This window comes from Poecile atricapillus, chromosome 3, assembly GCF_030490865.1.
Source record: "Poecile atricapillus isolate bPoeAtr1 chromosome 3, bPoeAtr1.hap1, whole genome shotgun sequence".
Taxonomy (NCBI): Eukaryota; Metazoa; Chordata; class Aves; order Passeriformes; family Paridae; genus Poecile; species Poecile atricapillus.
Genome location: NC_081251.1, coordinates 99490531 through 99515063, shown reverse-complemented (window position 1 = coordinate 99515063; position 24533 = coordinate 99490531). Strand labels below are relative to the sequence as shown.

Sequence of the window (24533 nt, the reverse complement as noted above, 5' to 3'; positions counted from 1 at the left end):
AATTGTCTGTGTGACAGCATGAAGAACCAGGTCTGGCTGTCATCTAGCTGGTGGAAATGCTCAATGCAGGCTTTTTTCCCTGGGATTTTTAGTGTGTTAGATTTCCAGTCCATCTCTCACCACACAGTTGACTGAACTGTCATAGAGGAGTTAGGGTGATGCAAAGGTGAGAATAAGCTGAAAAACAGAAAGCACTGAAACTGGAATGGCTGCTGAACAAATTAGTATGAAATTATATCCTCTGTCTGTCAGAATGTGCTGCAGAGTGCACCATCTGTGCTTTTTTAGAAAAAGAGAGATGTTAGGTTTTCTTTAAAACTCAGAATGAATAGACCATTCAGCTTCATCTCTCACTTGGCTTATATTGGCTTCTGAAGATAAAGTGATCCTGTAGGAGGATCAGAGTCCTTTTCCAGGCAGTATCTGAGTATTTCTCATGGGGGTTGATGTTTCTGAAGTATCTTGAAGTGTTCAAAAGCCTCTGAGAGAGGTTTTTATTAGCTAGTTCCTGTTTATTTAATATACCACCTGTCCTGCTACCCAGGCAGTTGTATTTTAGCAATGAAGTGGTAGTCTTTGCTTGCAGTAATAAACCTGCCAGGATAAAACACACTTTTCCACCTGGCATGTGCCTTTAATTTTCTAATGTTTGTTAGCAGGGTGGCTGCAGAGGGAAATTTCATAAGAAAACAGGATGGATGACTTGGGAGCTGAACTTCCCTTTCTTGAAAGCCTTTGGTATACTCAGGTTGCATTTCCTTGTGGCAAAAATGTATAAGAAGTACTGGAACCACGAGGTTAATTGCCAGCAGGTGATTTTGTTCTGTCTCCTGTGTGCATAGCTATGAAAGAAGCCCATCACTGGAGTAGGGTGGCCATTTTAAAGCTGACTTGTATTGCTCATGTTTGCCTTGTGTAGAATTGATGGATAATGTGGTTTTCTGAAGGACAGTGCTCTGGAACAAAGTTTGGAGGCTACAAGAACAGGTTTTCTCATAGCTAGGTATGTTGGAATAGCCAGTGCAGCTGAAGCTTGGTGTTTGCGTTCTGGAAGTGTTGGCTAAAGAAGGACTAAGGTAGAAAGGTTGGAGAGTGATGGTCTGCATCCAGCTACTGCAGCATGATAATACCTTCTTAAAAAAAAACAACTTAGATACTCTTAAAGATTAAATTGGTAGAAGCTTCAACTTTTCATTTTTACTGCATTTTTAGTACGAAGTGGTTCTGGTTGGTGTACAGACACCTTGTAACCATTTCTTTTTATTTTTGTTCTTCATTATTAATTTTTAGGTCAGTGTGTTTCCTTCTGAGGAATAGGATGGGAATTTCATCACATACCTGGTACTTACTGTTGCTTGCAGTTTGCAGCTCAAGGTGTGAGCCTTGACTTACTCCAAGTGTTCTGTTGGGCATGGCAAGCAGCAGCAGCAGTGGTGTTTATAGCACCTTTAACTGCTGCTGGATTGTGTCTACTTGTAAAAGTCCATGAAAGGCTGCAGCCTGGTGCAGCAAATAGCCCAGCTGCCTGGGAGCTGCAGTCATGGCTTAATGTCCACGAAAGCTTTCCACCTGTCACACAGGGGAGAGGAGAGGAGGACATGCATCTTACGGAAGTTTTAAAGCAGAAAAATTTTCCAGATGAGCCATGTGGCAGATATTTCTACATAATGATAAATTAATAATTAAATTATCATTGCAGTTCAGTGTTTTGCATTTAAAATACTATAAGTTTTATACCTTTGGGTGTCTCTTGGAGATACTTGAAGCCAAAACAGTGCATCCCAAGCAGCATCAAGCCATTAGGTATAAGGGCCTAATGCTTGCTGGAAAAATAACTAAAGGACGACACCACCTCTGCAGTACACTGCCTGCTTTTATCTTCCACAATTAAGTTCCATTACTTTTTGTAATTGTAAGGTACATAGATAGTGTACACTTCTATAATTTTCATGATTAAAGATCACAGTGGACACAATACTGTGACATTCTGAGGAAATGAATCTTTTTGTATGGCTTTTAAACAAAACACTTGTTTAATGTGTCGCAAGCAAATTGCCGGTCCATGATGTGTCAGTGTATCACACATGGTCTTTTTATGGGTTTGGGTGACTTTCGCAAGTCCAGATAGGAAAAAATTCTGGGTTTTGATATTTGAGACAGGGAAGATCTCATAACAACTCTGTAACTCTTACTAGTTTGGTGGAATTTCAGTGAGAAATTGCTGCTTTGCTCTTGGACATTTTCAAAACTTGACATTTTAATTTATTTTAATTCTTGTTTCTTATAAATTCCATAATCTTGATCATAGTTGTAGTCTAAATAATTTCCTGGGTACTGCCTGACAGCAGCAATGCATTCGTGGTCTCCTGTATTCCATTCCACACTTCATCCTTCACTTTTTTTTACACAGTTTTGTGCTGTAAATACATTCGTGATTAAAATGGTAAAGGTTTTTTTTTGGTTTCTAGAATACAGGTCTCACACAGACAATTACTTGAAAGTTATTTGGTTCAGAATTTCCCATCAGTAAAGGCTGAAGATGATTTTACATGACTTTCCCTTCTGCCTCTCTCATGCTTAGCAGAATTCACAGCTTGCACATTTGTTTACATGCCCCCATTCCTTTGGACACAATACTTACCTATGCAAAAAAGGTCTTTGATCCAAGTTGATGACCTGAAATCTGAGTAAATTTTGGTGTGACTTGTAGAAACATACTTTATCTTCCTTCTCTCAATGTGGTGATATGGTTCTGATGATTTTTCTCCTGTTCTTTTGTTTTTTTTCCTTGTTCTGTTTTCTCCCCCCTTTCCAGTGTTCTATTTAGGTGAGTGTTTGAATTTTTTGAGCCTTTCCTGCTCCTCCAAGAGTATTTGTTTGTTGTTTTAAGAAAAATTCAGACTTGGAGTGCTTTTCAAAGCTTTTGTCAAATTCCATTATATAGAAAGTTTGTTTTGCATTTCTGTGAGACCTTTCCATCCATGTGAAATAAATTCATTCTGCAGATGTGTGAGGTAACATTCTACATGCGTGAGGTTGCAGTTTTTATTTGCTGCATTGTGTTGTTGAGCTTGTTTGGCTTAAAAAGCAGAAATGAGCAGTTCTTAAAATGCTGTGTGATGGCTGGCCTTTTTCCTTATTTTGTGCTTTTTTTGCATGGTAAAAATTCAAACCATTAATTTACAATCTGTCTTTGCTCTTAGGTCCTACATTGCCTCGACAGAATTCACAGCTTCCCTCTCAAGTACAAAATGGTCCATCACAAGAAGAAATGGAAATCCAGAGAAGGTATGGTATTAAAAGCAAACAGCTGTTCAGGTCAAGGAAGTGATAACTCCTAATGAGGAGAAAATAAATGTCAAGGACTTCGAATTGCTGTCCTGCATGAGGGCAGCATTTGTATGTGCACAGTTTTCATTAGTGCCCCTCTGTAAAAGCTTTGTCTCTGGATCCCTTGTTTGTGCTCTCTGCCCATTCGAACAATGCAGTTGGAATTGGCATGCCAGGAAATAGTTGAAGATCAAAGGGGAAGCCTTGGGAGATCTCACTGTTGTCATTTTCAACCAGGCTAATTAATTTTCCAGTGACTGTTGTGTGTTCAGTTTTTGACACTGAAAAAAGCAGCAAGCAAGAGAGGAAGTTTTAGAAGCAGAGAGTTGAGTCATCATGAATGACAGGGTTTTTTGTCCTGAGTGTGGATGTACTAAATCAGAACATTCTATTGGAAATCTTGTTTGCCTTTACACCATATTCTTTAGCAAAAAAACGTAATTTTCTGCTTTTTTAGTATATAAATTGATCAGAGCCTTGAACAGTTTAATTTTCAGCTGGAACAGTGCTGGTTATATCTGTGCTGCTCTCAGTGACTGATCTGTGTTCCCCTGACCAGCTGGTGCTTCCTCCAAGCTAAGCTGTTCCATTCCATTTCTATCCCTGTGGGATATTTTTTCAGACCTGTAGCATTTTAAATATACAGTTTTTTTTCCTATTTCTTTTAATAATCATTATGTATTGATGAAGTGCCCAATTTCTACAAAGTCTGTGGTTGCCATATTCCCACTTTTGTTTTGTGGCAATATGGGGTGGTGCTGTAGGGTGTTTGGGTTATGAGTGTATGAAGTGGCAAAGTCTTGTAGGACAGTGCTGCACTGGGCTAAGAGAAAACAGTAAGACCTTGGGCTGTCCCAAGCACATTGCCTGTGGTGCTGTCCTGGATTATTTTACCATTGAAATACTTCCAGGAGATTAGCTGTTCCCTTCCTGAAGGGATGCTGGGAACATGCAGGACAGATACAGGGAACCAGGAGCCTTGAATAAATGGGAGGTGGTCCAGACTGATGGTGTAAATGCACCCAATAACTTTTTGTGGTAACTGGAAGAATGCTTAAACATGCTGGGTCTAATTAGAAGTTTTTTTCTATTTTGCTATTCAGCATTTAGTTTGTTCATGAAAAGGTGAGCAGAACTAGATTCCTGATTTAGGAATAATTCACTTGATAAACAAGCTATGTATGTTGAACAAAGGGTTGACATCAAAATTGGTCATACTTGTCTTTCTCTTTTCTTCTGTGTGTTCTTAAATCTGAGCAGGAGTCACTTTATCTGAAAGTTACCTTGTTTGAAAACAAATAGCAAGAAGCTCATTACAAATTTGTCTGTTTGATGTTTTTATGTGCAAGTTTGCTGTCATGATAAAAGTCTTTTATGTCACTTATTTTGACAGACTTTTAAAAAGCCTTTTTTCTTTTGATATTTTTTTCTGTCCTACATTAGTGGCTTTTAGTATTTTAATTTGCTGTCTGTTCCTTTAGAAGGCTGCATTATCTGAAATTTATAATGTGAAATACTTTTGAGAGAAGCATTGTAGATTGGCATCTCCTCAGAAAAAAGTGCTGCCCTATATTAAGAGCTCTGGAAGTCTCTTGAAATTTTTGGTATGTGAAGGACATCCTATCAGATGGCATTCTTATGGCTTGGCTTTTTTCATCAGTATGCTCTACTTGTTTCCATTTAATGCAATGTCCTCTTTGAAGTCTGGTTCTGGGTTTGTATTGTTTTTCCCTGAAACAAGGATGTAGCACTGGAGTGTTTACTCATGCTGCTAGACAGATTGTCCGTGGAAAGACTATTGCTGCTGTGTCATTAAGCTTAAGAAGAACATGTAATTTTGTTAAAACATATCACAAATGCTTCTTCAGTCTCATTACTCCTGTAACTATATGGTTATAACAAAGTTCAATGAACTCTGAGCTAGAACTTGTCTTCTGTAGTAACTTTCTTGCAGCTTTCAGACTGTAAGAACAAGAGTTACTACCATAATGTAGAGAGTAGTAAATAGTTGGAAAGAAAAGGTTCAAGTATATATTACTTTTAACATATCTACAAGTGACATTTCCAATCTCACTAAAGGGTAAAGGCAGTGTGGGCAGACTTGAATCCTGTGGGGAGCAGTAAGACTACAGGGAATGCAAGAAATGGGAATAAATGTTACTGCGTGGGAAGGAACATGGGGTTTGTGATGGATCAGAAGAAACCCTTCGCCAAGTCTATGGCTTGTGGAATGTGTGTCTGTTGGGTGGGGATTTTCTTTAAAATGTGGCTTGATAATAGTTGTCTTTGAGTTCTGCTCTCATGTCTCTCCTCTTAGGTGTACCTGGATTTAGTAGTGTGTAACTGGCTCCCATTTAAGTGCAGGAAAATTTCTTTTAAATCATTCTAAGCTGGAGAAAAATATCTGCTTGCATGAAAATTAAAAGTTGAAAAAGGGACCCTGTGGAGGTCTAGTCCAACCCTCTGCTCAGAGAAGGACTAATTTCAAAGTTAAATTATGTGGTTTGGACCTTCAGGGTTTTCCTAGGCAGAAATAGAAACATTTCTTCAGAAATATTTTGCCGAAGGACTGACCAGTGAAGAGTGACATGATAAAGAGAGCTCTTCAATGGATATGATGTTTGCCTTTGCTTTCATAACCAGTGTTCAGGAATCTTGTGAAAATTGGGAATTGAAGAGTGAAATTAGTTCATTGCCAGCAGAAGTACATTATTTTGGTTCAGAGATTTTTATTTTACAAAGGATTAAGATGCCCTTACATTTGGGATAAAAGTGCTAAAGTACTTGTTCATTTTGCTGCAGAGCTTCCTACTTAAATATTTGCATTGCTTGCTGTGCAGTGATACAGTTTCTCAGGCTGCTAGGACCAGATATGCCATCTGAAACACTGAGGTTTTTATGAAGCCAAGATTACACATAAGGTGTAATGAAGTAATTTTTCTGGTGAATTGTTAATTTTGTTACTGTCCTTTAGGAAACCTTAACAAATGGCACATGCTTTCCCTCTCAGGGAGTACTTGAAGCTAGCTGTAATTTTCCTTAACTTGCACTCACGTAAGTACAGTAATAGCAAGCTTTAAAACACTCCAGCTTCCATTTTTGATCCTCAAAACTGAAGGGGTATTTTGTTCAGTGGGTTGTTTTTCATTTTGTCAGAACGGTGGCCAGGCAGCGTTTCTAAATTCCACTGATTGATAATGAGCCAGCTTCAGTTGACATACGCATTTGTTAATAACTCCTGAGTTACCTAAGGCCAAAGACCATTTTAAAATACAAGATTAGTTCATGGCATGCCTGTGTGTGCTACTCGTGCATGTAAATTTACCTTCTCTCCCAGCCGTGGTAAATACATTGTCAGGAATATGAGTCACTGAGTTGGTATCTAATATGACACTTGGGAATTTAATGAGTTAATGTTTATAAATAACTTCAAAATGGTCACCACTTCATAAATAAAGAGACCAGGAGCTCCAGGAACAGAGAACTGTACAGATAGTAAGGAATGATGAGGACATACAAGCCCCCTACTGTCCTTCAGGGACGTCATGGACCAAAACTTGACCGAATTCTTTCGTAAGTACTCGAAAACATTACAAGTTTGCAAAATGAAATAGTAGAATATTAAGAGATATTGTAGTTATTAAATACTTCATTTGCTTATAAGATTAGTTTGGTTTATGATGGTACTGTTAAAGAGAACGCAGGGTGTGCCTGTGCTAGAATTTAGTATTGATATGGTGTGGTTTTCATAACATCCTGTGGAAGGATTCTTAGTTTTAGTGCAAGTTCAGAGACTGTCAAATATAGCAGTTTCTTATTTACTAAGAGGCTCAAAGGCAAAATTCTTATTTTACAGATTAAAACAATTTTTTTCTGAATTTTGCTAATCTTAATTTTTAACTACAGTAAAAATAATGTTTTTATATTTTCAAAAATATTTTATAATATTTTCCCCCCCTGCATACTAGTAATTATTACATACTCCTGAGCTGTTTTGAAAACATGTATAGAAATGCTAAGAGAAAAAAATTTGCATCCTGCAATTCAGTATCAATGTAGCTATTGCAGTTTAAAGGAATGAAAGTTTGCCCGTGGCTGTGTGTCCCTGGTAGCCTTGTTTCTACTGATTTCCTACAGCCTGTAACTTTTGCCTAGTTAGTGGCCAGATGTACAGCTTCCAGTTTTCCTTCGCTTCTGAAATTGTGCTGTTTATCCAACAGCTTCTTTCAAGGAAGTAGGATTTCTTTAAAAGGCATATGGATTGATTAGATTATAACTGAGCACACAGCTCTAAAGATACACGTGACTGTGATGGTGTTGTTGGCTTTTTGGTTTAGGGTTTGAGAGGTCCCACTCATATGATTGTATTGTTTGTAACTGCATAGACATGGTTTAGATGGAATCAAAAGGGGCTTTTTTTTTGTTTGGTTTGGCTTTTTGTTTTAGTTCATTTCTTTATTGGGTGTGGTTGTTTGGTTTGGTTTTTTTGCCTGTTTCATTTTCTTTCAACTTGTAGTAAAGTTTTCAGAGACTTACCTGGCTTTATGGATAGGTATAATAGATGCTGTATGGTTAAAGCATAACTGTAGATGCTGGTAACATTGATCTGTTCAGAAAACTGAGAAGAGCACTCTTCCATCAGGCAGTACTCTGGTGACATCGATAGAATGTCTTTGAAATCTTTCAGTTCTGTGTGGCTTTTTTTCTGCTTAATGTAGAACATGAAATTGGAGTTAGAAGCTGCTCTGTGTTTTCCCAGATTTTTGGGTATTGTGGTTCCCTTTTACGAAATTGTGTTCCAGTTGTACTCCGTGGAATACACTACTGAGAGGAAGTCACCAATTAAAGTAGGTTTTCCTACTGCTGAGGTCCTTCTTTTTTCTAAAATTCCATTAGTACAGATGTCTTTCTGTGATCTAGCTTCTGCCAGGAAAGTTCATGTTCTGTTAGTTTGAGATAATATATTGAAAAGATGGAGATTAGGAAAGTTAGGCTTAATGGGGTTTGATCCAAGAACATTAATAGGTCCCTTAGTCTATTAGAATTCCTCTATCTAATACATTTCAGGTTTCTAGTCGTCTCTTCATGTCTTTATCATGGTGGCTGGCTACTAATTTTTGCCTGACTGATAAAACCTAGCTCTTTTTATTTCCAGCTAATGCACTTTTAGCTTATAACATAAAAGCTGCTTCTTAAACCTTAAATCCCTTTTGATCAAGGAAATGAAAGCCTGTTAATTTGACTTTGGTAACAGATAAAGCATAGGACAGTAAACTGGACCCAGACAGTATTTGCAAAAGCAGAAAGGCTGTTCCTGGGTTTTGGTAAAGCATTTTACAGATACCAAGAGGGAATTTCCTAGTTAATGTGGAAGAGAGGAGGATTTCTGTGGAAGTGTGAGGAGCACAAAAACAGGCATCAGTGCACCAGTGGGATCTGTAACAATCAAATTTGTTTTGGTGTTTTGCTGAACTAATCGAGTCCTTGTTGCTGATGAGACATGTGAGAATGAAGGAGAACAGGAGGAGTTGAATGATATTGCAGATTTTGATGATCAGAATAGAATGAGAGTTCACAGTAGGCGTCCTGTTTTCAGAGGGGAAAACCACCAACCTGCAGACCACATTAGTGTACAGGGGAAATCAAAGAGACATTGGAAGTGTTACATGTAATGGTGACTGATCAAGAGAAAGCTGCCTGAACATTGGAAAATATAGCTGTAAGGACCTAGATTTTTGCAGTATTTTGAAATCATGAAACATATAGTCAATTACATGCCTTTATCATTTCACATTGTGTAAAGTGTGTGATACAAATTAAAAAAAAAAAACAAAAACACATCATTTGAAGCAGTCTCACCTCTTACTGCTGCTTAGAGAAGCAAAGGTCCACAGCACTGTTCAGAGTGGCAGTAATTGTCAGTTCCAGAGCATATACATAAACTCACTTTACAAACCTCTGGCCTTTAACAATCAGACTTGGCAGATCTTCTGAGTCCCTGTTTCTTGGTCATTGTACCAAGCTAAGTCTTGTCTGAGTTTCTCTGACACCATGTGCATTATGCTCAGACGCTATCCTGACTGTCAAGCACTTGACAGAAAATAAAGCTGACTTGGTAAGAGTTTTAGAGCAGGAGTTTAGTTTAGATAACGCAAAGTGAAGTTTATGCAGCTGAGATTGCTTAGGAATATGCAGAGAGGTTAAATATTGATCACTTCTGCTGAGCTTATGTTATTGGTGCGTACGTGTACTTTTTATTTATGAAGATTCTCAGCCTCTGTGGAGGCTGCCTGTTTGATGTCAATACAGATTGCAAATTTCTAAGATGAGAATTGTACATGAATTATGAAATTTAGGGGGTGGTGTGTGTTCATTCCATGGTACATAATGTGTAGGCACTGGATATGTATTCAGTAGGTTTGCGTGACCATACAGGAGAGCAAGCTCTGTGGTTAATGCTGAATTTTGGAGTGGTGAATAAATATTTAATGTTAAAGATGGAAGAGCAAGTTTAATGCTGGTACTCCATTTTGATTACTCAGATAAGTTCCTGCAAATTTGAAGGGCCATAACAGACACACTTCCCTGAACTTGTGCAGAAGATGATCAGAGGATTAAACTATTAAAAATCAAGCTAGGAGCTAAGTTCAAAATAATGTGTCAAAGCCCTTTTTCTCCCTGTTAAGTTTCAACAGGAATAAAGTAGGTTGGCTGTGTCTGTATCTACTTCTGTTGATGTCCAGAGTTCCTGGTGATCAGAAGGTAGCTGCTTCTGTGTAGAGGACAGCGTGCTTCAGATGGAGCTGAGGTCAGCCTGCATCTGGTGCTGGTGCCTGTGGCTCAGCCAGACATTGTGTAGCCTGTCTGCAGCCAGCTGCTCTGTTTGTTGCAGTGACTCAGTGGTGGGAGGAGGAGAAGCATCATGTGAGATGTATTCTAGTAAGTAGTGACTGTTGGATTAGATAATGCTATCTGTGCCCACATGCTGGGGCTAACAGCATTTGAGAATAAAACTCAAAACATTGCTGTCTTGTTTGTTGCTCTGCAGTTGAGGCAGGGTTAGAGGAGCTCGGGGCAGCCCCGAAAGCTTGGGTATGCTGACACACTCCAGCTTGAACAAGTCAGCTGGTTTGGATTGATGAGCCCAGCTTTAATCCTAGCTGATGTGATACATTTGCTTTTAGAACTTCAGCACAGTGGTTATTCCTAGTTTTCTTCTCTTTAAAACGTAAAGAAAACCCTAGTGAAGCATAGAAATAAAGATGCATACTCTGTTGAGTACTTTCTTAGAACCACATTTGGCTTCTTACACTGAATACCTTAATAGTAACTTTCAGAACAATAAGTGCAGAATATTACTGCAATATTTGAAGCCAGAAATAGTCTGGCAAGCTTCATGCTGCCTTCTGGGTGTCATCCTTGTGTCTCTCTTCTGCCACACCTTGTTTCAGAAAAGTAAAGCACAAGCAAGTAATTGTTTTTCAAAAAAAGCGAAAAAACATCATGTGGGACACAGAAAATCTCCCCTCATTTGTGTGTTTTTTAAGACCATGTTGTATTTTAATGACTCAAGTGGTGGTTTTTGCGGTCTTCTTTCAGTACACGTTACTGGTATTTTTTTTTCCTCCCCCATTTGCCTTTTTTTTGGTATCTTTAAGCAGACAAAACAGGGATATTATTCATATTGACCTTTCTGAATGATTTGATGCCCTGCTTTGACGCACAGTTTTTCTGCCAGCAAAGAATGAAATATGAAATTGGTGTGTTCATAAATGACAACTAACAGCTGTCAAATATTATATATTATCTGCTGCAGCTGACCTCTTCATTCAATGCAGCAATTACTTCAGTCAGGTCTGTTCCTCAAGATATTTTGTTTTCTGCAGGCTTTGTCTTGGATCTTTGTTTTCTACAGTGAGTTTTAAAACTAAATACTTCAAACAAGTTTCTGTTCATCTTGGAATGTCTGTCAGCTCAGTGCCTGCCGAATTTGGATGTGATACAAAGATGCCTTTGTACTGTTCATGGAAATACCTCTGTTTTTAATGTATCTGGCTTTGTGACAAGAAGCCTTCCAGGTTCGTGGCTGAACTCTTATTCAGGTTGATATATGGGCTTCCTACTGCAGTTCCCTATCATCCTTTTAGGAAAAAATGTAATGGCTTGATCTCACAGCCAAGAGCAAAGCAAGCTAGTGTTAGAATCCTGAAGATTTATGTGAATGTACAGCACAACTTCCACTTGAGGATGCAAGGTGACCTGCCAGAGCAGGCAGCTCTTTGCTTTTGCAGACTGTTTCAACTCTGGATTTGTTACTCCCAGTTTTTTTTCTCTTGGTAGCCTCGTGACAGAAGCTCTGAGTTTTGACACAATGGGAGTTTCTTCATGTTTCAAGGCATCCTTGCTCTGGTGAAAGGAGTCTTTCCACAAATACAGTGACTCTGCTGCAGGTGACAAGGATACGGAGGCTTGAATGTGAAAAGTGTCCCAGAAAAGGACTGCTTTCCTCTGGCTATTAAGTCTGCTCTGAAACAGAGTATTGTTTTACCAGTAAACACTGAAGTTTCTTATCTAGTTGTGGTCTTTGTCTTCTCTTTAACCTGTATGGTAATGGCAATATTTTAAGATATTTGACTGAGGACTCAATTCTTTTAATTGTTGAGGTCTTCAGCAAAAGGATCACAGGATCTCACAGTCATTCACCTTCAGGAGCAGAAGTTAAAACCCCACCTGTTCCTTTCCCCTCCCCAATACAGATCAAAAAATAATGGATAGTATTAATTTGAGATAGTTACCCATCATACACACTGGGTTTTGAGTGAAGTAGTGTTACTTGCTAAATGGAAAGTGATCTCCATGTGCATGTGGTGTTGGCTCATTTCATATAATAACAGGAGCTGAGACAGCAGGACTTCTTAATTGTTATTCCTTTTATGATCAAGAGCAAGCCAGGAAGGCTTTGTGTGTACCTGAGTAAGTAAATTAACTGCAATTTTGTTTTGCAGTTGTCGTGTAGGAGATATTCTAAACACTTTCACCATCACAGAATGTGGGGGGATTTTTTTCAGCAGGGATGCAGCAGTGTGTGCTTAATTCCGCTCATTGCATTTTTTTTTTTCTCCATGTGTTATTTCAAGAATGTAGTCATGCTCCTGCTGCTTGGCTGCCCAAAGAACTGCAGGATTAATGCTCATATTAAGTCACAAGTTAGTATTGTAAATATGATTCTTTCTTTATCCTCAGACAGCATCTCCCAGTACCTCCTTAACTGGACAGAAGTATAAGGGCAAGAGGGGAAATAATTTTAAAAGCTGATGCAGTATTAAAGTAAGCTAATTTAAAAACAGCACCACAAAAAAATAACAAAACCAAGAGCCTCCCCCAAAACACCCCAAAGTGAAGTTTCCCAAAATGCTTTTGACATGAAGCTAATTGAAATCCACAAAGAAAGTGTCATGAGTAGTCTCTGTGATAAAGCTGGCAGCTATTCTGAGCTTCTGGAGTTGACTCTGAAACTAAACATGAGTAACAGTACCTGGTGTGTGACTGACATGTACGGTTTTACTGCAGGCTCAGCTATTTCATGTAATTAGCTCTTCAATTTAATAAGTCACACTTCTAAAATAAAATAATCACATTGGCTAATATAATGAGTATTTCACTACAAGACAGCTTTCTGGGGCATTTTGAGTACCTCTTTAGCTTTTTCAGAAGTTGTCCTGGTGGCCAGATGTGCTTTTTAAGACTGAAGGATTTTCAGGTATTGCTTTCACAGGGTTCTTGAACTACCGGTCTTGACATTCAGATGTACTTTAATTGATGTGTGATGACTCTCCTTAATCTACTAATGCTTTTGTCTAATATAATTCTGATTTCTGACAAAATTTTAAAATAAAATTGTGCTATCTAATTCCAGCTAAACAAAACCAGAGGGATTTGATGCAATTTTTTTTTTAATAATCAAATGTGGTTTTAATCTTTTTTAGCTACAACTGTAACACTTGCTAAGATCTAGTGTGCAGTTTATAGAATTCCTCCTTGCTTATTAAGTTGTCTTAAAGCAACTTAATTGCATTACTGGCTTTCTGATCTTCTGACCTATGCACCTTTTGGTTTGCTATTCAAAAGGTTTATTAAAATTATTAAAATGACAGTAGAAATGTAGTGAGTTGTGAGGGGGTTTTTTGTGGGTTTTTTGGCTGGGTTTTTTTTTGTTTGCTTGCTGTTTTGGCTTCCTTTTTTTTTCTTTGTTGACAAAGGGATGCTTCAGTGACATATAATGAGAAATTATTCTCAACAATGGAGTATTTAATCTCATATGTATGAGATATGCGTGCAAGGTATTTTGCTGCCCTCTCTTGGTAGAGCATTTGTATTGTAAGTAAAGTGCTTTACTTTGTTCTAGCAAAACATTCTGGGTTTATTCCTTTTATTTCCTGAAGAAATGGGAAATGGGGATTCTTTTACAAAAAAAAAAATAAATAAAAAAAAAATTAAGTACTGTGTCACTCAATATTTACTAAATAATGAGTACTTTGTTATTCAAGTCCTGTGTGGATAAAAATGGGTATCTCAGCTGTTTTTCATCTAGATCTTACTTAGCCAATATAATTTGATAGTGTTCATTGCCAGTTGAAATAGTTTTTGCTTCAGTTTAAACACTTAGATGCATTTTGTTATGACACAAATCCTTCTGGGCCAGGCTGAACACCTGGAATACTTCCCTCTGCTGCTCTCCCATCCTCTGGGCATCCCTTGGTTCAACAGCTTCTGCATGATGCAATTTCTGTCTTCTAAATGATTTCCCATGTTTGTTGGATTGTTTTGTTTTTTTTCCTGTGGGCTTTTTTCTCCTCTTTCTTTGAATCACTCTGGCAAGGAGTTCCATGGCTCATCTGCCTGATGTGCAGAGGTGCTCTTCTCCTTTGAGCTTTGCTCTCATTATTTGCATCGAATCTTTCCTCCCAGTTGTTGTGAAGGAGTGTCCTCATCACTCAGGATTTCATACAGCTCCAGTTGTCTTTCCCAGAATGCAGAATTACAGCTTTCTGAATTGTTTTTAAATGGAAGGTGTTTGGTACATTTGAACTACCTTTGAAGGGTTGCTGCTCTTTGAATCTTTTCAGTTCTGCTGTTCTCTCTGTTTTGACCTGGGAGCAGGGATGCAGGGATTGTGAGGCAAGACGGTGCCATTTCTGTACTGCTCTGTAATCCTTTCTTGATGTATAGCATCTGGTTGAGGTTTTTGAACAGGACACATCAATGAACGGATGTTGTTGTAGCCTGTTGTAACCCTAATATCTTACTCCTGAGTCCATAGGCAATTCCAAGTCCAGCCCTTTGGAAACTAATTGAGCAGATATTTCCCTCTCTCTGCCCTGCTTCACTTCAGTTGAGTTTTACTTGCCATTTTTATTCGCAGCTTAGTTGGAATTAGAAGATCCATCAGTAATTCTTTGTAATCAGCCATCATCCTTGCTACCCTAAATAACTAAATATTATTGAGGAGCTTTATGATAACACCTCGCTGTTTCTTTTCCAGTTTGCTTATGGAAATATGAAATGGGAGAGCTCTTGGTTTGGTTTATTGCAAAACAGCCTTGGCAGTGCTGCCCTTGTGTGAGGAGTGACCTATATTGAGCTTCTATTTCTGTGAAGAAATGAAGAACTTAAGCAGAATAAATTTTCTGGCAATTGCTCGATGTGCTGTTAAACCCAGGGAATTGATACCTTCCAGTATTATAAACTAAATATAACATGAAATGTTTATGATCCCAAATGCCATATCTACATTTTAGGTTTAGGATGAACAGTGTACATTTCTAGGTAAAATATGCTCATTTCTGGCAAATGAATGCAAAAGAATGACGAAAATAAACAAAGCTGCTTTGGAGTCTGTCAGTGTTGTCTTCTGCTCTGAATAGGCTTTTAGATACAAGCATGTGCATCCACCTCTCCTTTACAAAAAAAAAAAAAAAAAAAAAAAATTAACATGGCCAAGCTGAAGTTAGCCTTGATGAAAACCCTGTTTCCCCCTAATAATAGGTTTTATATGAGGGCAAAAAAGAGCATATAGTCAAATCAGTTTTGTACAGAACAAGCAAAAAAATATAATGTCAAAAATATTTTTAATACCTCTTGGAGCTTAAATTTATGTGGTTTATATTATATTCTCTTAACATTTATAGAAATCTTCCACTGCTTCCAAATGTGTATGGGTCAATCACCAGACTTTTTAGTGGGCTTCAGAGGCTAAAAATCAGTCACTAACTCATGCTGAGGTGCAGCTCTGATTTCATAGTGACTGCTCTTACAGCTTTGTTATATGGCTGAGGGAAGAAACAATAAAGAGCAGAACTGGTTTTGTGCTTTTGATGGGTAATGAGCTAAGTAGTGAAAAAAGTCCTTTTGTTGTACATAACTGGAACTTATTTCGTTAAAGAAATTATGAAATTTCAATTTTTTGTCTGTTTGTAAAGGAAAAACATCAGCTGGAATTCAATAACAATAGTTCGTGGGCTGGGGTTTGCAGTTACGCTCATATTTTCAGGGCATGAAAAGGAGTGAAACAGCTGAAGTTCCTTTTCAGAATTCAGTCCTTACAACTCTGCTTATACAGCAGAGTATTGCCAATGACTGTCCAAATTAAAATTGCCCAGTGGCATAGTATAGAAATCACACATCTGGTAGCTTGAGGTTTCAAAATTCAGGTCTCCTTTCTACTTTATAGTTAAAAGCTGGCTGTGCTTTGTGTTTGTTGAGAAGCTGTCATCAGTTTGCATCTGAAACATGGCAGAAGAAATGGCTCTGTGCTTTATAGACAAGATTTTCTTTCTAACTGTTATGATTTTTTTTTTTTTTTTTGAAACAAGAATTCAAATAGAGAACAACAACTACCAACATTTTCAGTATTATGTACTGACAGGAACATACTGGCCACAGCTGGGAGGAAGATCTGCCTAATTTTTGTTTCAGCAGCAAGGTATCCCAAAGAGATGAAAAAGCTTTGAAAATCAAAAAACTATATTTTAACCAACTAGAAAGGTATAGCTTTTTAAAAGCCCTAAACAACCCTAAAGAAAAGGTGTAAAACAAGGTGAGAAGAGAGGATCAAAAAGGTGGTATATAGCTTTTCCCACTGTATTTTTTTTTTTTCAGGAAAGTCCTTTCAGCCAAGCCAGTGGCTTTGGCAGAGAATTTTGGAAGGTTTTTTCTTACCCTTAGGATATTTCCACAGCCTGGCTTATACTTGTTTTCCTCCTCTTCATGTCTTCCCCCTCTCTGCTTTGCTGTGCAAAGACTCCCATGAGCTGGAAACCCTGCCAGCTCCCTGCAGTGTTTCCTTGGCTGCTGCACCCTGGATTTTTTTGACCATGTCCAGTTTTTCTGTGCCTTCAGGGTGTTCTCGTGTTGTTGCCAGTTCAGCTGTGTGTGTTACTATGCAAGTGGGGATGGACATGTGTGCATTTTGATGCTTCTGTAAAATTTGGGTAAATTCTACCTCACTAGTTAGTCCAAAAACCAGAATTTATTTGGGGGTGTTTTTTTTAAATGACTATTTGTGTTACTACTATTTCACTGTACTTCTATTCACTGCTTCGAGTATAAAATACCATGCAAAGAACAAATGTAACTCCATATCCCAAACTGGGAAGATTGTATCAGTTAGTAAATTAGCTGCGTCAGCTTTCTATTCTTACCTCTTGAAGGCTGTCTCTCAGAATGTTCAATTAGTTAAGAGGAAATCGGATATGTGATTCTTTTTGCTGTAAACATAATAAAACTATTATCCAGCTCAGAAAAACGGCATGTTAGAATTAAGACTTCCACGTAGGTACAAATGCTGTGCTTTTGTTCTCGCTGTTGCCAAGATTGTTGATTAGTTTATCTCCTTGTCCTTTAAACAGTTGCTTGATATTTTTGGTTTTCGCTTTGCAGCTTAGTCTCTTTCCTTTTTTCACGATTGTAGACAGTTGCAAGAGCAACAGAGGCAGAAGGAGCTGGAACGGGAGAGGCTGGATCGTGAACGAATGGAACGGGAGAGGCTGGAGAGAGAGAGGCTAGAAAGGGAAAGACTGGAAAGAGAGCGCCTAGAGCAGGAGCAACTGGAGAGAGAACGGCAAGAAAGGGAACGGCAAGAGCGCCTAGAAAGGGAGAGACAAGAGAAGGAGAGGCAGGACCGGGAGAGACTCGAACGACTCGAACGGGAGAGGCAAGAAAGAGAACGGCAAGAACAGTTGGAAAGGGAACAGTTGGAATGGGAAAGAGAGAGAAGAATTTCAAATGCTGGTAAGAATTTCAAAACCCGAGCGTGTTCTACCACCAGACTGCTCTTTATGTGTTTGGGTGATGGAGTGTGAGAGAACAAACAACTGGCAGTGAGTGTAGCTGTGTAGCAAGTCACTATTTCAGGCTTCATTTTGCTGGAATTCCTTTCCTTTTTTTATGGCAAGAAGTCCAAGAGCTTTGACTTTCCTGCCATAATTTTCCATTAATTCTGAAATAAATTTTTTTGCGCTATTTGCTCGCTCTGTTGCCACACTCTCTGATTATGTGGAAGAACTTGAGTCATTCTGGGCACCTCCAGCATTGGTTAAAGTATGATGAGTTAAACTTTTTAAATACCTTATCATTGTTTGCTCTATTCAACAAATGTATTGTCATTACATAAGTTGGAAAAAGACCCCTAAAAGGTATCAGGATGAGTGTTAACATAGAAGGTATGTTCCTATATGAGGCAAAGTAGTAGTGTGAGAAATGCTTTTCAGTCTGAGGTCTTGCTTAATGTATCATTGTAGTAACATTTCAGTGAAACGTGTTGTGTGTATTTGTAGATAAGATAATGCACTGCCTGCGGAAATGTATCCAGTGATAACTGAAAGCTTTCTCATTTTGGTAATATAATGGAACATTAGTCAAGTGCTTGGTTGTTCTTCGGTCTCAAACTCAATTTACATAAGTCAGCTCATGGTGAAAGTCAAGGAATGCTGTGTAAGTCATTTTAGAGCAGAGGATTTTATTGGTCGTTTTATTCCCAGTACTTTCAATATTTGCTATGGAGCTTTTTCTGGGGAATAGAGAGATGACACTTGCTGCCTGTGGTAAGAGTTTTATTAGTGGAGTTGAAACAAATGTTAAGATCACTACATTTGCTTGCAGTTTGCAACCAAACAAGGAGATAAAAGCTGGTAAAAGACCAATTGCTCAACCCTATATCTAATCCATCTCACAGATGGGATTTGAGAAAACTTTCTCTAAAACGTACTTATAAATTCAAATGTTGGCACAAAAAGAGTTGGTAAAATTTAAGAGCAGCTGTTGATAATATGTAAAACTTTCCTAACAGTGTTTTCACTTGTGCCTAATCCTCTGGTACTAACTGTAGTCTACATTTTTACATTTTGTTTGAATGCTGGTTTTGTTGCTTCATTAGCTCCCTTTTTCTCTTTCTCCTTTTTTTATCCTGCCTTTGCTGCTGCTTTCCATCTTCTGTCCAGCTCCATCTTTCGACAACTCCCCGTATAGCACTCCACTTCCTGAATACTCCAGTTGCCAGCCTCCTTCAGCACCTCCTCCATCATATGCAAAAGCAGTCTCAGCACCAATGGCAGAGGCCACACCGGAGTACGCTGTAGTGACTTCTGCACCACCGACTTCCACTCCCCCTACACCGCCTCTAAGGCACTCTGCATCACGTTTTGCTACATCCTTAGGCTCAGCTTTCCACCCCGTTCTCCCCCATTACGCTACGGTTCCTCGTCCGCTGAACAAAAGTTCTCGGCCCCCTTCTCCCGTCAGTGCCGCAGCGACTTTGCCTCCCAGCACAAAGCCCGCTGCCTGGTCCGCGCCCAGTTTCGCCCCTCTGCCCCCGTCTCCTCCAGTAATGATAAGCAGCCCACCAGGCAAAGCTACTGGCCCGAGACCTGTCCTCCCAGTGTCGGCTTCCAATCCGGTGACCCAAATGTCCACGTCTCCCACGGCTCCTAACGGGCTTCCTGAAAACCTGGCTTATCCGGTTCCTTCACCTTCTACCTCAGGTCCAACGCCGCCTCCGCCACCTCCTCCCCCCCCACTGCCTTCCTTTCCGCCTCTGTCACTCTCTGGACCTCAAGCTTCTCCTTCTCCCAACTCCCCGAATGCCTCGACTCCCTCATCCAAGCCTAGTGTTCTCCCTTCTCCCTCTGCAGCTACCCCTGCCTCTGTTGAGAACTCTCTAAACTCTGTGCTGGGAGACTCCTCTGCTTCTGAGCCAGTCTTGCAGGCAGCCTCTCAGCCGGTTGAACCTCCGAGCCAGCAGGGTAAGGCTTTCTGTTATTGCTACTAATGCGCTAAGCAGGGCGGAGCCCGTGGGTGTCAGAGCCCCTAACTGCCCCCAGGAATTAACACAGTGCTTCCAAAGCTGCAGCGATCCTAATGCCACAGCCAAACACCCTTTGGAAAACCGGGGTAAGGGAAATGGAAGAGCTCTGTGCCTAGGAGCTGATGTTCTGTGGCCTGTCATGAGTAAAATTCTGATTTCTTAAGAATTCACCTGTTGAGAGTGGAGTTTGTCAAATTCTTGCTTGGTAAACCCTGCACTGTTTATTTGGAAAGTGGTGTTACCAGGCAGGATCATTAGTTTCCTAATGGCAGCCAGCATAGGAGGGCATATGTGTGGCTTTGGACATGTAAATGACCTTCAGTGAGGAATAATTCAAATTTAGAAAGTAGTGTGTGACACCTACAGCATTTCTTTCTGGACAGTGATTGTATTTTGATACATGGCTGTGTGCACATACATATATATGTGTGTATTTAGATATAGAGAGACAGGTCTTTCTGCAGTATTTTACCAGCATAGCTAAGATGACTTCAGACAAAAAATTTGATTAAGCAGGTGACAGCCTCAATGAGCACTCCACCAGTATGATAGAAATGAGTTTTACATGGCAATACATGTCTTTGTTGACCTGAATCCTGCTTTTATATTGATTTAACAGATTTAGGTTGATTTAATAGACGTAGGTCTTTGTACAGAACTCTGCAGGAGCTCTGAAGGTGTGGGCAGAGGGGCTCCTAGGGGGTAAGCAGCCTGGTGCAAGCCATGCAGAATGGACCCTGTTTATATCCTCCTGTCTGAAATGAAGGTCTGAGCTGCATTGGGATGGAGTGGAAATAGAGTGAGTGGCCTCACTTTAGTATGGAATAAAAGTGTGCACTCAGACAGTGAGTGATGCCAAGAGGGTTTAACAGGCTTTTAAATTTCTGCAGTGGTTAGCAGATTAGGAAATCAGGAGGGCTCGTGTGTGAAATTCCTGCCTTCAGAGTTTAAGGTAGTTATGCAGCATTTTTCCTGCCTTATGGCAGCTCGGGTGAGACAGAGGTAGAATCTGTGGACGTGTGGAGCTGTTGTCTAAGTCAAAATTTTTTCAACTCTTTTAATAATAATAATAATACAATGATCATCAGAATATTCTTTTTTTCAAAGCACACTTTGGATAACAATGTGAATTTAAAGAAGTAAAAGAATGATAGATAAAAATAGAAGAGCTTCTTCCCATCAGCTTGAAATATGTCAGTCTTCTAACTCACTAATTAGTGTTTGTATTAAATTATAAAAGTTGATTGCTGGAATTATTTTAAAGGAAAGATTTGCATATAGCTTAGAAATTAGCATTGGCACTCAAACAGTTCAAGGGTTCAGATGTTTGGGTGATGTGTTAGTGCTTGTTAATACAATGAGATACTGTTCAGCACCATGTGAGCACACTCTATTGTTCCTCCTGCTACAATGCTCATGCCTGACTTGACTCTCTGCCTGTTTCCTGGTGTAAAGTTGTTCTTGGTTGCAGCACAGAACCTGACTGGAGGGGTTTCATGTAAATGTCTCTGGAACTGTCTGATCTCTCACAGCATATTGTGTAATATTTTTAGTAGATTGAATAAGAATGCTTCTCTCCTGCTGAAATTCAGTGTTTTCTTGCCCAATATCTTACCAGTTTTAATGTCTCATACATTGAGCAAAAGAACCACCATTTCAATGGAAGTAAGACCTTTGTTTTCTAAATCCTTAACGTCTTCTGTTTGTTTTCTCTCTGACACTAGGTGTTGTCCAAGGACCACCTGCACCTCCTCCTCCACCTCCCCTGCCCCCTGGCCCAGCTCAGTCTTCAGTAGCAGCCCCACCTCCTCCTGGCCCTCCACCACCTCCTCCACTCCCACCTTCTGGGCCGCCGCCGCCGCCACCGCCGCCTCCTCCACTGCCCAGCCAAGTTCCTCCCGTTCCCCTGCCACCTCCTGCTCCCCCCCTCCCAGCCTCTGGATTCTCAGCAGGATTCGTGTCCGAGGATAATCGCCCTTTAACTGGACTAGCAGCTGCGCTTGCTGGAGCCAAACTTAGGAAAGTTTCACGGGTAAATATAACTCTGGTTTCTTTTTCCAATTCCTGTCCCTGGTTCTAACCTTTGTTCAAGGTTAACAGCAGTATCAAGATGTTTGGGGTAGGCTTAATTCATTAAAAAAAAAAAGCATTACAGGATGTGCTGCCAGCCCATCCCATTCTTTATGCAGTTGTGTCATTCTTGCTCGTGGACTTCTCTGGTTTCATGAAGTCAGATCTCATTCTGTTGGCACATCTGCTGTTTTTTTGTGCACTCTGAAGGGTGAAGACTCCTCCAGTTCGAGTGGAGGAGCAGGAGGCTCTGCTTCATCCAAAACAGACGGTGGCCGTGGAAATGGACCCCTTCCCTTGGGAGGCAGTGGGTTGATGGAAGAAATGAGTGCCCTGCTGGCCAGGAGGTGAGGAGCTGTTCTTGCTCTGCTCCAGCTGCTTAGTCATCCATCACACAGGTGGGATTTGGGCTGCCTGATTGCAGCTGGCTGAGGATCAGATAGACAGCAGCTCGTGGTTGCTTTGGGAAGCTGATGGTGTTTCATGAATAGCCATTTTTATTTGAGTGTAACCCAGTATTTCTTTGTAAGCCTTTGTGCAGCAGTAGGGGAGGGCATACGGACTTCAAATTGCACAGTTGCTTTGGCAGGATGGCTTTGCCTTTGAAGGTGTTTTGAAAGCACTTCTTAAAACACTAATTTTCATGAGGCTGTATAAGTCTTTAATTGCAGTAAACAACATTCTTCCATCTTAAAGCCATGATGAGCTTGGTAACTTTTGTCTCTGCTTACAGGAGAAGAATTGCTGAAAAGGGATCAACAGAACCAGAGCAGAAAGAAGATAAAACTGTGAGTTGAGAGATTTTATCTAATCCACATTACTCAGTACAAGGATTATCAGATAGCTTCCTGTGGTGTACAAGAGATTATTTATACTTTACTGTATAAAAATGCACACATATAACCACTACTTTGTGAAATGCTTGCTCATTTTCTATATACAGTTGAGCAGAACCATTTTAAATATATATAAAAACTGAAGTATTTTAACAGTTGAGATTGACTCTTGTGAATTGAACAGATTATAAAGATTTTTTTTCTCCCTTCCTTCTCTCTTCCTATTCCCTCTCTTCTCCCTTTTAACCAGGAAGAATCAGAGTCTTCATCTTCTAAGGTTTCTTCAACAAGCACACCTGGTAAGTAGTTCAGTTTTTTTGAACTCTGGTACTCTGTCATGCTAAAATCTAGTGACAAATCTCAGTCAAGTCTGCTGAATTTTGGAGCCTTCCTCTTCTCCCATGATTACAGCCTGGGGTTTTGCTGTAGAATGGGTCCTGGTTCAGAAGATGATGGATAAAAAGAACATAAGTGAATAAAGAATTTAAGTGTAGAGTGTTGAAATGCTTTGCCCATGATGCCTCTGCTGAAGAGGCAGTGTTTGGAGCTGCATAGCCAGCACCTCTGCTGCATTCAGTAAGGAAAACTTACACATTCTGCAGCTGGCCAAGAGGTATTATCAGCAGGCATATGTATTCATACTGTAAATTGTTGTCTCTCAAGAGATGTTCAAGACTTTCTTTTCCTGCTCTTCAGTAGTACCTTGTTGTACCCTCAGTGGCCCTGGCCACCTCTCAGTACATACCTGCAGAAGAGGGAGGGCTGTGCCATATAACCCTGCAGTTTGCCATCCCAAAAAGCAGTGCAAGCAGAAGGGAAGTAACTGGATAATGAATATACCAGCATTCAGTCTGTTCCAGCTTCCTCTGCTGATTGCTTGCCCATGTGTGCACTTCTCTAGATGATTCATCCACTTGACGATGTGCAGGCTTTATAGTATTGAAAACCACTGCTGTAGTGTGAACAAAACCCAGGTGACACCTGGCTGGGGAATAAAAAGGAGTGCTAGGAGTTGTGTGTCCAGATGGAAATAACTGGCAAACTTAGTATTGAGATACAGGCACTCATCTAGAGAAGTCAGACTGTAAGGAAATAAATGACATCACACGAATCAAGTTTTTCACACACACCCCTTTTTTTCTCTCTTCTTTTAAGAGAGTCTGCTTCACTCTGTTAAACACATTCTGTTAAAGAGAAAGGACATTAGCCTTAGGAAAATGACTGCTTTTGGAACACTTCTGATAACACAGGCCCAAAAACAAGGAAATTAAAGCCAGTGGAAGCGGTTCCTTTAATCTGTGATGGTAAGAAGCCTCATCAAACCTGGTAAAAATGTCAAATGCATTCAGAATTTGACCATTCCCTTCCAGTTGAAAATTTTTCTTCATTTCTTCCTGTGAGATGCTCTGGTAATGCTGAGCCCCATCACTGGAACAGGTCTTTAAAGTGTTTTAAGAGGAACACTTGGCATCCTTGAGCAAACTGCAACCATAGCAGAAGTTTCTCAATTTTGCAGACACAGCTAAAATCCTGCTAAAATAACTCCTATGGCAGGACAAGTCCCGAAGACTGGTGTATAAAATTAAGTTTAAGGCTTATTACTAGCATAAGTAGCCTGTACTTGGTTGGGTTGCAGACTATGCTGACAGACTTCTGCAATTTAGATATTCTCAGTATCCTGCTGCATCCCAGGGAACCTTCTGGTCAGTATGAGACTCTGAAAGGGCCTTTCTGCCTCTCTGCTTGCCCAGCTTAGCAGAGCTAATCAATATGAAATAAAGGGAGCAGACCAAACAAACTCCAAATCTGAAATGAAGACTGATCAGTGGCACGCTGAAATCCTGAGTAAGTAATGATAGCAAGTAATAGCAGTCCACACTACAGAAAGGCTGTTTTAATCTGTGCAGATCATAAGGAATGAACCTTCTTCTTTCTTG

At 39.8% G+C, this 24533-nt stretch overlaps 1 protein-coding gene across 7 annotated transcripts in view; it reads left to right on the top strand.

Annotated features, from left to right (window-relative positions):
• ENAH (ENAH actin regulator) overlaps positions 1 to 24533 on the top strand; it is a 90456-nt gene that overhangs the window by 53768 nt on the left and 12155 nt on the right. For 2 of the 7 annotated variants that reach the window (XM_058835231.1, XM_058835230.1), the window contains exons 4-10: positions 3204 to 3288; positions 17300 to 17619; positions 19518 to 19628; positions 21415 to 21722; positions 21971 to 22107; positions 22494 to 22548; positions 22847 to 22895. In XM_058835231.1, the coding sequence (XP_058691214.1) occupies positions 3204 to 3288; positions 17300 to 17619; positions 19518 to 19628; positions 21415 to 21722; positions 21971 to 22107; positions 22494 to 22548; positions 22847 to 22895 (1065 nt within the window). Of the gene's footprint in view, positions 1 to 3203; positions 3289 to 6774; positions 6904 to 17299; positions 17620 to 18827; positions 19629 to 21414; positions 21723 to 21970; positions 22108 to 22493; positions 22549 to 22846; positions 22896 to 24533 lie in introns of those variants that run through there. The other 5 variants (XM_058835228.1, XM_058835226.1, XM_058835233.1 and 2 more) reach the window with 3 other exon arrangements.